General features: G+C 54.8%; 1 protein-coding gene across 2 annotated transcripts in view; it reads right to left on the reverse strand.

Annotated features, from left to right (window-relative positions):
• The window catches only part of SCAP (SREBF chaperone), a 56,538-nt gene that overhangs the window by 13,268 nt on the left and 30,999 nt on the right, over positions 1-12,271 (reverse strand). For both annotated transcript variants that reach the window (XM_053984995.1, XM_053984988.1), the window contains exons 5-11: positions 8,654-8,874; positions 5,614-5,719; positions 4,650-4,822; positions 3,246-3,372; positions 2,186-2,298; positions 1,430-1,524; positions 798-896 (exon numbers count right to left, since the gene is read on the reverse strand). In XM_053984995.1, the coding sequence (XP_053840970.1) occupies positions 798-896; positions 1,430-1,524; positions 2,186-2,298; positions 3,246-3,372; positions 4,650-4,822; positions 5,614-5,719; positions 8,654-8,874 (934 nt within the window). The remainder of the gene's footprint in view (positions 1-797; positions 897-1,429; positions 1,525-2,185; positions 2,299-3,245; positions 3,373-4,649; positions 4,823-5,613; positions 5,720-8,653; positions 8,875-12,271) is intronic.

Raw genomic sequence — 12,271 nt, forward strand, 5'->3', positions numbered from 1 at the left:
TGCCATGGCAGAGACACCTCCCACTGTCCCAACTGCTCCAAGTGTCCAGCCTGGCCTTGGGCACTGCCAGGGATCCAGGGAACACCCACAGCTGCTCTGGGAAAGCTGTGCCAGGGCCTGCCCACCCCCAGAGGGAAGCAGCTCCTTCTAATATCCAACCTAAGCCTTTTTTCTGTCAGTTTGAAGACATTCCCCCTTAACCTGTCCAACATCTCTCCCCATCTTTCTTGTGGGCTCCCTTCAGGTCCTGGAAGGCCACAAGTAGGTCTCTAAGCTTTCCTTCTCCAGGCTGTGTAATCCCAATTCTCTCAGCCTTTCCTCAAAGCAGAGCTGCTCCATCCCTCTAATCAACTTGATGCCTCCTCTGGATTTGCTCCCACAGCTCCATGTCCTTCCTAAGAGTGTCTTTTCCCTCAAGTGCTCTGTTCCCAATCCCTGTGTGTGTAACCAAGCAGAACTTTAACAGCTCCGGATGAGAGGAAACAGCCTCAAGCTGACCAGAGGAAGTTTAGGTTAAATACTGGGAAAAATTTCTTCCTGGAAAGGGTTGTCCAGCCCTGGCCCAGCTGCCCAGAACAGGGGCACAGTCCCCATCCCTGGGGGATTTAACAGCCATGTGGATGTGGCACTTGGGGACACGGGTCAGCAGTGAGCACAGTGGTGCTGCTGGGACACGGTTGGCCTCCATGATCTCACTTTCCAGCCTCAGTGAGTTTATGATTCTGTTCTGTTCCTCTCTGGGAGGGGGATGCTGGGGCTGTGCTCCCCTCCTCCCCCGGGCCGTGCTCCTTGCCCACCTCCATGCGGCGGATGTCGATGGACAGCACCGTGGTGAAGAAGAACATCTGCAGGAAGAAGTCTGACACCAGCCCCACCACGGCGAAGAGGCAGAACTCCTGTGGGTGGGACACAGGGATTAGCTCCACTGGGAACGAGGGACACCCAGCAGTGCTTCCCTGCCAAACCCCGTGATCCACCTCTTGTGCTGGCTCTGAGCTCAGCGCTCGATGAGTCCACGTGAGAATCCAAGGATATTTATTCTAATTCACATTCTTGGTTCTTTTTGGCCACAATCCACCAAAACCCCGGGACTGTTCCCAGGGAACAAGGGACAGGATGAGAGGAAAATGCCTCAGGTTGTGCCAGGGGAGATTTAGATTAGAAATTATGGACAATTTCTTCCCCAAAAGGGGCTATTAGGCATTGGAACTGCCCAGGGCAGGGGTGCAGTCCCCGTGCCTAGAGGGATTTACCAGCTGTGTGGCTGTGGCACTGGGGGACATGGCTTAGTGGTGGCCTTGGCAGTGCTGGGGAACAGCTGGACTTGATGGTCTCCAAGGCTTCTCCAAGGCAGCCAATTCCCTGACTCTGTGACCCTGCCCAGTGCCTCCCTGCAGCGGTCAGGCTCTGTCCTGCCAGCCCCTCTCACCTGGATGGCCGGGACCAGGGTGAAGTACCCGATGAGGATGATCCCCAGCTCCGTTGCCATGTTCTTCATGATGGACCAGCTCTCATTGCTCAGGCCTGGGGAAGGGCAGGGACAGGTCAGGGGAGCCTCTTCACTGTGCCAGACACGAACACAGCAAAAGGAGCAGCATTTCCCCTCTTTAAAACCAGGAATTTACAAGCAACAGATAGAAAAGGCCCTTCCAGGCTAAAATTCCTGAGTGCAGAGGCCCACTGGAGTTCTGAGTCCTGTTTCCCATCTAGGATCCAAACCACTTGTATTTTTAAAGCTAAAATCAGCATCACTCTAGAATCTCTTCTCCCTGATGTTTAGAAACAGCTTTGAAGGTTGCGAATCCCATTTATCCACGGTGTGAGCACACTCAAATCCTTCCACGGGCACAGAGCATTTACAGAATGGAGAAGATAATTTTGTCTCACATTCAGGGGAATTTTGTAGGACCTGTGTTCTGCACTTCTGCTATCCATGACCTGAGGAAAGTGCTCAGTATCCACACCAGGAGATCTCTCCCCTACTAATATTATATTTATTTAGTCTGTTTCAGGCAACAATCCCAACAAGCAGTGCCCACAACAACAGCATTATGTTCTTGGAATTCAAAACAAAAGGCTGTACCACTCCCCTTGTTTCCTTCCCAGAATGAGACCATTCCCCCTCTGCCAGCCCCTGGCTCTCCCCACTTTTCCCTCTCTGCAGCATCCCAGAGCAGGATCCCACCTTGGGCGATGCGGAGCTTCACCTCCAGGTCCACGGGCGTGGACACAACGGACTTGGTGAGGACCAGCACGTTCTCCAGGCCAATCACCACCACCAGGTAAGGGAATATCTCTCTGGAGGAAACAGAGGCACAGCTGAGGAGGAGATCCGTGGGGAAAAAGAAGGGGAAGAGGCAAGTTTGGAGCAAACAGAGCCCTGGGAGTCGAGGTGAGGAGACACCACCCTGTGCCCCAATCCCTTCCCTCGGTGTCGTGCTGCACAAGGAAAAGCTTTGTGCTTCCTCTGCCTTGGGCAGAAATCACCATTTTTGCAAAGCTGCAGGAATTCCTGGGAAATGCCCATTGTGGAGCACCACTAATTTAATCTTGGTGCTTCCCAGGGACAGAGCCCTCTGCTCTCCAGCATCGGGTCCAGCAACAGAGATGCTGCTCTGGGAAATCCATTCCAGTCCCTCACCACCCTCACAGGGAAGGATTTCTTCTGTCTATCTCACCTAAATTTCCCCTCTTTCAGTCTGAACCATTGCTCCTTGTCCTATCACTGTAGTTCCTGATGAGGAATCCCTCTCCAGCTTCCCTGTAGGCTCCCTCAGACACTGGAAGGGGGGAATGTCAGTGAATGTCCACAGTGAATGAAAAAAACACCAACACAGATGAGCCTCTCCTGGGCAGCCTCAAGAATCCAAAATGCAGCAAGAGCAACTCAGGCCTGCCTTTAATTAAAGCATTTTCAGCTCGTAACCCTTGTGAGCCCTCCAGGCAGCAGCAGCACAGGACAGAGATGGGAGATAAGCTCCTTGGGAATCTCTGAGCAGACAGAATGGAGCTCCTGCAGGAGGGGCTGTGGGAGAGCCTGCTCAGCTCCAGGAATCATGTGTTATCCCAGCAATTCCTCCTGCTTCGGGCACCCAGAAGCTCAGCAGGAAGGAACCTCCAGGAGGTCTGGCCAGCAGAGGAACACCTCCCCTGACGGTGACCCTGCCCAGCGGCGTGTCCAGCACCACAGGAGCTGGTTCCAGGCAGAATTCCCCAGGCACTCCCCTGGCAGGGCTGGCACGTACCCGCCGTTGAGCGTGGGCGTGAGGCCGAAGAGCGTGCAGAGCCCCACGGACATGAGCAGGGAGCTGAGCACCGTCACCACCGCCGCCAGCGCCAGGCCCCACTTGGACTTCACCATGTCGATCTTGCCTGCAAAACAGCCCCGGGCAGGTCAGCAGGGACACATGGGATGGGCACACATGGACACAGAGGGACACGGACGGACACACACGGGCACAGACACGCATGGACACGCATGGACACACATGGGCACACATGGACACACATGGGCACAGAGGGACACACATGGGCACAGATGGACACACATGGGCACAGAGGGACACGCATGGACACAGACGGGCACAGACACGCATGGACACGCACGGACACACATGGGCACACATGGACACACATGGGCACACATGGACACACATGGGCACAGACAGACACACATGGACACAGAGGGACACACATGGGCACAGACAGACACACATGGACACAGAGGGACACACATGGACACAGACGGACACACATGGGCACAGATGGACACACATGGACACAGACGGACACACATGGGCACACATGGACACACATGGACACATGGACACAGACGGACACACACGGACACACATGGACACACACGAACACAGACGGACACAGATGGACACACACGGACACACATGGGCACAGACGGACACAGACAGACACAGATGCACAGAGACGGACACACATGGGCACACGTGGACACACGTGGACACACGTGGACACACGTGGACACACATGATGGGACACCACGCTCGTCCTGAGCGGCCCCAGCAGGTCCCAGGACACCCCCAGCCCAGGGGGAAGGTGCTGCAGTGCTCCTGTCGGAACTGCAGCTCCCACGGCCTCCCAGGACACGCTGGGACAGGGGCCAGTGCTGGGTCACAGCTCACAGCAGCCTCAGCGCCGCACCGAGGCGGGAAAAGCCAAACTGAAATGTGGCCAGAGAGGTGGAAACCCACCAGCTCCGAACACGTGTCTGATCCGTCTGATAATGGATGGAACACACTGGGGAAAAAGGCATTCCTGTGGCATCTAAGGGTGCACAAGGCAGAAAGCACCTTGGAAGATATCAAAGAATCATGGAATATTTGGGTTGGAAGGGACTTTAAAGATCGTCCCATTCCACCCCCTGCCATGGAAAGGGACCTTCCACTATCCCAGGCCTTGGACACTTTGCAGGGATAGGGAAGCACCTCCAGCTGGGAGGTGGACCACGAGGAATAGCAGCACACTGGCTGAGAGGGGCAAATGAGCAGGAATCAGGTACGCAGTTCCTAATTGTCTCCCTGACAGCTCGGGGCAGAATCCCACCACCACCTCTCCTGCGCAGTGCTGCTCCGGACAGGAGCCTGCACCCCGCAGCCCGGCGCCCCCAGACCTACGTGTGGAGAAGTAGATGTAGGCGAAGAGGATGATGTAGGTGGTGACGAGCGGGATGAGCTCGGCGATGCCGATCTCCTCCTTGAAGTGCACGTGGACCACGCTCTCCTCCCGCAGGCTGCAGTTGGGGCTGGGGTACAGCAGCTTCAGGCGGGAGCGCAGGCTGCTCAGGAACCTGGGGAACAGCAGCACGTCACTCCGCTTTCCCAGAGAGAAAAGCCAGCATTCCTGCAGGAGCACGGCGGGAGGGAGCTCCAGGGCTTCAGGTGGAGCAGCAAAGCAGGGTTCTCTCCAGGCCTTGCTCCCAAGCCAGCTCCTTGCTGGCCCCAACCACCCAGACCCTGATTTCTACAAAGGTCTGCTGGGCTGACTCACCAAAACTTTGTTTAAAGCAAAGGCTCAGAAACCACAATCTGGGCCTGTGGGACAGAACACGCCACGGCCTCAAACACTCCCAGAATTTTCCCAGAATCACAGAATTCTGTGTAAAAATGGCTGATGGAAGGTGCCACACAACGGCCCTCAGGGCTCAGTGCTCTGGAAGAGCAAGTTTAAACTCCCGTGCTGCCAAATCCACCCCAGCATCCCTTGGGGAATTCTGTGCAGCTCAGAGTCCTCAGATCCACTCGATCCACGCCGGTTTGGCCAACGCTGCCAAAGCGTCTTCAGCAGGTGAACCAGTGCTTACTGGAAAGCAAACCAGTCTGTGTACAAGGAACTGGGTCAAACCAGAGCCACTGGGCCCTGGATGCCACAGGACCTCCCCCTGGCAGCTCGGGATGCTCCAGACACCGCTTGTGAAGAGGAGCTGAGAACCGAGAGCGTTTTGTTACCATAAACCACAGCAAGCTTTCTCCCCAGAAAAGCACCTTCAGAGATGCCAGATACTCTAAACCACAGGGAAAGGGAGGGCAGAGGAAACACCGTGGAGGGGACAGCAGCAGCAGTGGCCGGAGCAGCCCTCACCTGGAGTCGTAGCGCTGCAGCCCCAGGGTGATGGTGTAGGACACCACGCGGCGCCGGTTGTACAGGCTGACCCCGCTGTACCGGCCGGGCAGCCCGAAGAGCAGGTCTGCAGAGACAGGGGTGAGGGAGCACTCAGGGAGCAGCACTCAGGGGTGCTCCCTGCCAGCAGCACCAGCGGGAACGGCTGCTGCCATCCCTGCTGCCATCCCTGCTCTCATCCCTGCTGCCATCCCTGCTGCCATCCCTGCTGCCATCCCTGCTCCCATCCCTGCTCCTATCTCTGCTCCCATCCCTGCTCCTATCCCTGCTCCCATCCCTGCTGCCATCCCTGCTCCCATCTCAGCTCCCATCCCTGCTCCCATCCCTGCTCCCATCCCTGCTCCCATCCCTGCTCCTATCCCTGCTCCCATCCCTGCTCTCATCCCTGCTCCCATCTCTGCTCCCATCCCTGCTCCCATCCCTGCTCCCATCTCTGCTCTCATTCCTGCTCCCATCCCTGCTCCCATCCCTGCTCCCATCCCTGCTCCCATCCCTGCTCCCATCCCTGCTCTCATCCCTGCTCCCATCTCTGCTCCCATCTCTGCTCCCATCCCTGCTCCTATCCCTGCTCCCATCCCTGCTCCCATCCCTGCTGCCATCTCTGCTCTCATCCCTGCTCCTATCCCTGCTCCCATCCCTGCTCCCATCCCTGCTCCCATCCCTGCTCCCATCCCTGCTCCCATCCCTGCTCCCATCTCCCATCCCTGCTCCCATCTCTGCTCCCATCTCTGCTCCCATCCCTGCTCCCATCCCTGCTCCCATCTCTGCTCCCATCCCTGCTCCCATCCCTGCTCCCATCTCTGCTCCCATCCCTGCTCCTATCTCTGCTCCCATCCCTGCTCCCATCCCTGCTCCCATCCCTGCTCCTATCCCTGCTCCCATCCCTGCTCCCATCCCTGCTCCCATCCCTGCTCCTATCCCTGCTCCCATCCCTGCTCCCATCCCTGCTCCCATCCCTGCTCTCATCCCTGCTCCCATCCCTGCTCCCATCCCTGCTCTCATCCCTGCTCCCATCCCTGCTCCCATCTCAGCTCCCATCCCTACTCCCATCTCTGCTCCCATCCCTGCTCCCATCTCTGCTCCCATCCCTGCTCCCATCCCTGCTCTCATCTCCCATCCCTGCTTCCATCTCTGCTCCCATCTCTGCTCCCATCCCTGCTCCCATCCCTGCTCCCATCTCTGCTCCCATCCCTGCTCCCATCCCTGCTCCCATCCCTGCTCCCATCCCTGCTCCCATCCCTGCTCCTATCCCTGCTCCCATCCCTGCTCCCATCCCTGCTCCCATCCCTGCTCTCATCCCTGCTCCCATCCCTGCTCCCATCCCTGCTCCCATCCCTGCTCCCATCCCTGCTTCCATCTCTGCTCCCATCCCTACTCCCATCTCTGCTCCCATCCCTGCTCCCATCCCTGCTCCTATCCCTGCTCCCATCCCTGCTCCCATCCCTGCTCCCATCCCTGCTCCCATCCCTGCTCCCATCTCCCATCCCTGCTCCCATCTCTGCTCCCATCTCTGCTCCCATCCCTGCTCCCATCCCTGCTCCCATCTCTGCTCCCATCCCTGCTCCCATCCCTGCTCCCATCTCTGCTCCCATCCCTGCTCCTATCTCTGCTCCCATCCCTGCTCCCATCCCTGCTCCCATCCCTGCTCCCATCCCTGCTCTCATCTCCCATCCCTGCTTCCATCTCTGCTCCCATCTCTGCTCCCATCCCTGCTCCCATCCCTGCTCCCATCCCTGCTCCCATCTCTGCTCCCATCCCTGCTCCCATCCCTGCTCCCATCCCTGCTCCCATCCCTGCTCCCATCCCTGCTCCTATCCCTGCTCCCATCCCTGCTCCCATCCCTGCTCCCATCCCTGCTCTCATCCCTGCTCCCATCCCTGCTCCCATCCCTGCTCCCATCCCTGCTCCCATCCCTGCTTCCATCTCTGCTCCCATCCCTACTCCCATCTCTGCTCCCATCCCTGCTCCCATCCCTGCTCTCATCCCTGCTCCCATCCCTGCTCCCATCTCAGCTCCCATCCCTGCTCCCATCTCTGCTCCCATCCCTGCTCCCATCTCTGCTCCCATCCCTGCTCCCATCCCTGCTCTCATCTCCCATCCCTGCTTCCATCTCTGCTCCCATCTCTGCTCCCATCTCTGCTCCCATCCCTGCTCCCATCCCTGCTCCCATCCCTGCTCCCATCCCTGCTCCCATCCCTGCTCTCATCCCTGCTCCCATCCCTGCTCCCATCCCTGGTCCCATCCCTGCTCCCATCCCTGCTTCCATCTCTGCTCCCATCCCTACTCCCATCTCTGCTCCCATCCCTGCTCCCATCCCTGCTCCCATCCCACACTTCCCGTGCTCTGGGGAGACCCCCTGGACGGGGTCACACCGAGCTCACGCTCTGGATGTTCAAAAAGAACCTTTAAAGCAAGCTTCCTTTAGGGTTGCAAGCCCCTTGTCAGACATGTAATACAGTACATCACACACTGCCAGGTCTCTGGAGTTCCTTTAAAACCAGAGGATCCATCCTGGGTTTAAAGCAGCATTTCATGGAACCACTAACGATCCCACGCATGGTCAGAGGGCTTCTTTATAGTTAAGAGATAAAAATAGGTTTATGATATCCATTGTCAGCTCGGGCTGTGTGCAAGGAATTAGAACAGACAATGGGGCAGGATGAATGTTGATTTATCTGTGACAATGAGACAGCCTTTGAGCGTGACAGAGGGAAAAGCCAGGCTGGAGCATGTGTAGAGTGAGAGGAACAAAACCCTGCTATTTTTGCCTGCAGAAAGAAGCCTGACTGAGTGATTTGTTCACTTCTCACAAATACAGATCAGGGCTCCAATACACACGTGAAATGAGAGACAACAAACACTGGGCAGCTTCGGCTGCTGTGAATGAAAAAATACTGCCCAAATTGGCACAATCAGCAATCCAGGTGTTGGAATTAGTGAGGATGGAATAACAATGAGGCTGTAGGCAACTCTCAGCCTCCCTGGCTCTCCTGCCCCTCACCTTTGAGCGTGGCTGACGTCTGCAAGGTCTTTGGTTCATGCTGGTGGATGGTTTTGATGATATCTGGGTCGGCGTTGAAGCGCTCGCGGTCGTTCTGCCAGAAGTTGCCCGGGGACAGCAGCAGGCAGCCGTGCTCCGGGAGCAGATTCCGCAGCTTCCTGAGGCCGGGCAGCAGGTCTGTCACCTGCAGACAAACCTCCTCCAGGCTCCTGACCCCGGAGCTGAAAGGCAAACACAGCCCTGTGGGACCCACCCCGGCAGAGGCGAAGCTTTTGGAGAGGAGCGTCCCAGGGACCTGCGTCACGTGTGGCTGCTCTTCCTCCTCACAGCTGAGAGCAGGAACTGGGGCTCCCTGGAACTGTGAACGGGCTCCAGAACTCCAGCATCATTCCTGGGGGCTCCTGGCCCCAGAGCTCTTGCTCCTTGTTGCTATTGGACATGAAGTGAGGACACAGACGCTTGGCAAGTTCAAAAGAGAAAAAAGAGAAAGTTTTATTTGTGCATCTGGTATTAATAGAATTCTAGAGCTGGTCATGGATTGGAGGATGGAATTACCACCTTTCTAACTACACTGGTCAGACTAACAGTCCATCATTTCTCTCTTCCCACAAAGAAGAATGGAAAACAATCATTATTTACATGAACAGTGCATGAGAACTCCAGTAGAAATATGTAAACCAATTAGAAGGCTGAAGAAGTTTTACGAGAACTTTAAAACTTTCAAAAGAACTATAAAAGAAAACTTAACACTTTTAAAAATCAGGGCAACAGCTCCTCACCCATCTCCGGTACCACACTTTCCCTTCCACATTTAAGACACTTCCACCCGACAGAGAAACTCTCTCTGGAATTCTTCCAGACCTCAGTCCCCTCTCTGCACCTCTCTGCACACATGCAGTGCATGTTTTACAGGAGCCCTGGTCAGCCTTCCCGAAGTGGATCCTTTGAGGTGCTCTAAAATGCAGCCAGGATTCAATGTCTGCTCCTGGGCAGTGTGTCCCCATTCCTGTGCAGCATTGTGTGGAAAGGAGCATTCCTGAGGGGTTCAGGACTGCACACAGCTGTAACTGGTAGGAGCTGGAGCCTGCACCATCCTTAGCAACCACCAACTCAAGCAAGACCCAGCCTGGGTGTACAACAGGCCCTGCTGGGAAGGGTGAGTGCCAGAGCAGCTGCTGGGAGGGACATCTCGGGGTGTGGGTGTTGAGGTGAGCCCGAGAGGGTAAAAGTGTAAAAGTGTAAAAGTGTAAAAGTGTAAAAGTCCTTGTTCCCAGCCCCGCAGCCACAGGAGGAGTCTGAACGGGCAGGGCCGGCTTCTCAAGGGTGTTTATTTCCCTTCTCTAGAACATTCTCTCTCTGCCCTGCTGAGCTCTGTCCAGCAGCTCGGCCATGGCATTCTGTCTGCCCTCAGGGCAGTGTTCACATTTTATACCAAAAACTCCGTGTGCTGTGGTTACAATAACGTGCCAATGTCTGTCATTGATGTTGGACAGTGTGTCTGTGCCTGAAACCAACAGAAAAGTGTCACCAGCACAGCGAGACATGGAGGGCAAGGAGAAGGAGAAGAAGGTCAGGACATGTCCAAATCTCTCCATCTTGTCCCCTGAAACCCATTCTAAAAACCCCAAAATTCTACTTTTTCACCCTGTTTTTAATATATATAATATAAAATAATATATAGTTGATATGTAGTTGAAATATTAGTTATTTCAACTACCACACTACTCAAACCCCTGTGGCTGGTAATTCCTCACACAGAGTTGGCAGCTTTTTCCACGGGCTAAAATGGAAGCCACGGGTGTTTTTGACTTTGTGCCAGGGTCTGTGAGCCCCTGCCAGGGTCTGGAGCCAGCCAGGGCAGCCAGAGGGGTGTGCTGGGCTCCCACAGGACACACAAGTGTAACAGGACATGTCACCCCAGCAGGAGCTGCTCTGCTGCCTGGCACCTGCTCCGTGACCAGACAGTGCAAGTGTCTCACGGGAGTCACTGTTACTGTCTGCTAGGAGTTATCCTGGCTCCAGGGGGTTAACACTGCCCTGCTGTCTCCCAGCTGCCCAAAAACACCTCACTGCTGAACTGAGGCCTGGGACACACCTCAGCAAACATCCCCAAAACAGAAACCCTCTGTCCATTCCCTGGACAGCCTGTAACATCCTTAACTGACACCGGAGCTCAGACCTCTTTAATTACTCCCAAGGATGCTAAAAAGCTACATTTACATTTTCAAAATAGAGAAGTTCATTTAACTGGCTTTAATGGAAAAAGCATTCTCTGTTACACCACCAAAGTGTGTTTATGGTTACCTGGGGAAAAGTGAATGACTTCACACACATTTGTGATGGCAGATCATGAAGAAAACATTTTAGGGCATGACATCCTTAAAGGGAAGCTTTGCCAGTTACCAACCAGGGATCTTTGGTCCTTTGGACCCAACAAAAACCCCAGAGTAATCTTTCTGGGAAGGGTAGGAAAATCAGTCTCTTAAACAGGGCTCCAGTTTTACCTGTTTCTAACTAACATTAAACAGTACCCTGTGCCTCCTGCAGCCAAACAAGGGATAAATGAAGCAATGAAGGATTTAGAACAGAGGGCCATTATATTTAGGATGCATTCACAATCCCCCTGCTGGACAGGTGATAAAAGAAGACAGGAGCTGGCATTTAGCAGTTGATTATCAAAGGCTCGATGCTGACACAGAACCACTCCCTGCAGCAGGCCCAAATGTTGCAAAGCTCACTGCTGCTCTGCAGGAGGCTGCACACAAAGGCATGGCAGCCTGGCAAAGAAAAGATGTTTTTGATGGTCCCAGTTCAGGAAGAAGATAAACCCAAACCTGCATTCACTTGGGAAGGAGCACAACCCACCTTCAGCTGCCTGCCTCAGGGATTTATGCACTCACCCAGCAGAGCGGAGCACACAACGCTTCAGCTGAACTCCAGCAAAGAAAACCTCAGGAAGGAGAAGAGATCTTTCACTACATTGCTGGTAGGAGGTGAGGAGGAAAGTGCAGTAAGAACAACAGCGCAGGATATGCAGAACAGATTAAATGGGGAGGGGATAGAAGTGCCCTCAGCTAAGAGCCCAGGCCCCCCTAAAGAGGTGGAATTCCTGGGAACCTGGGGGTAGCAGGCCAAGCTGGAATTCCAGCTGAAACCATTACAAAATTAGATGCTGTATCTACCCCCACTACTGAAAAAGGACCTCAAAAGATACTTTGGGATACTGGAGAAATCATATTCCTGGGGTTTCTATAATAGCAAGACCCTTGTACACATTTGTGAGGAAAATCCACAACTGGGAATGGCTCGACAGCCACCGACAGGCTTTGCAAATGCTGACAGAAGAGTTACAAACATAATCACTTGGGCCAGCTCATCCCAGTCATCCTGCAACAGCTGGATGGGATTTTGCTGCACATGGGACTTTCTGTAATTTGTTCCAGAAAGGGCCACACGGACCCAGACAACCATTAGGGTCCAGTTCCACAGCATTTGAAGATACTGAAAAGAGAAACACTGCCTGAGAGGGAGAAAGGATGATTGTCCCTGACCCGAGCTCTTGAACAAGTAGAAAAAATTCAACAGCACCATCCTGTGAAGAGCCAAGGAGCTTTCAGT

Source organism: Vidua macroura, chromosome 1, assembly GCF_024509145.1.
Source record: "Vidua macroura isolate BioBank_ID:100142 chromosome 1, ASM2450914v1, whole genome shotgun sequence".
In the NCBI taxonomy this organism is placed as follows: Eukaryota; Metazoa; Chordata; class Aves; order Passeriformes; family Viduidae; genus Vidua; species Vidua macroura.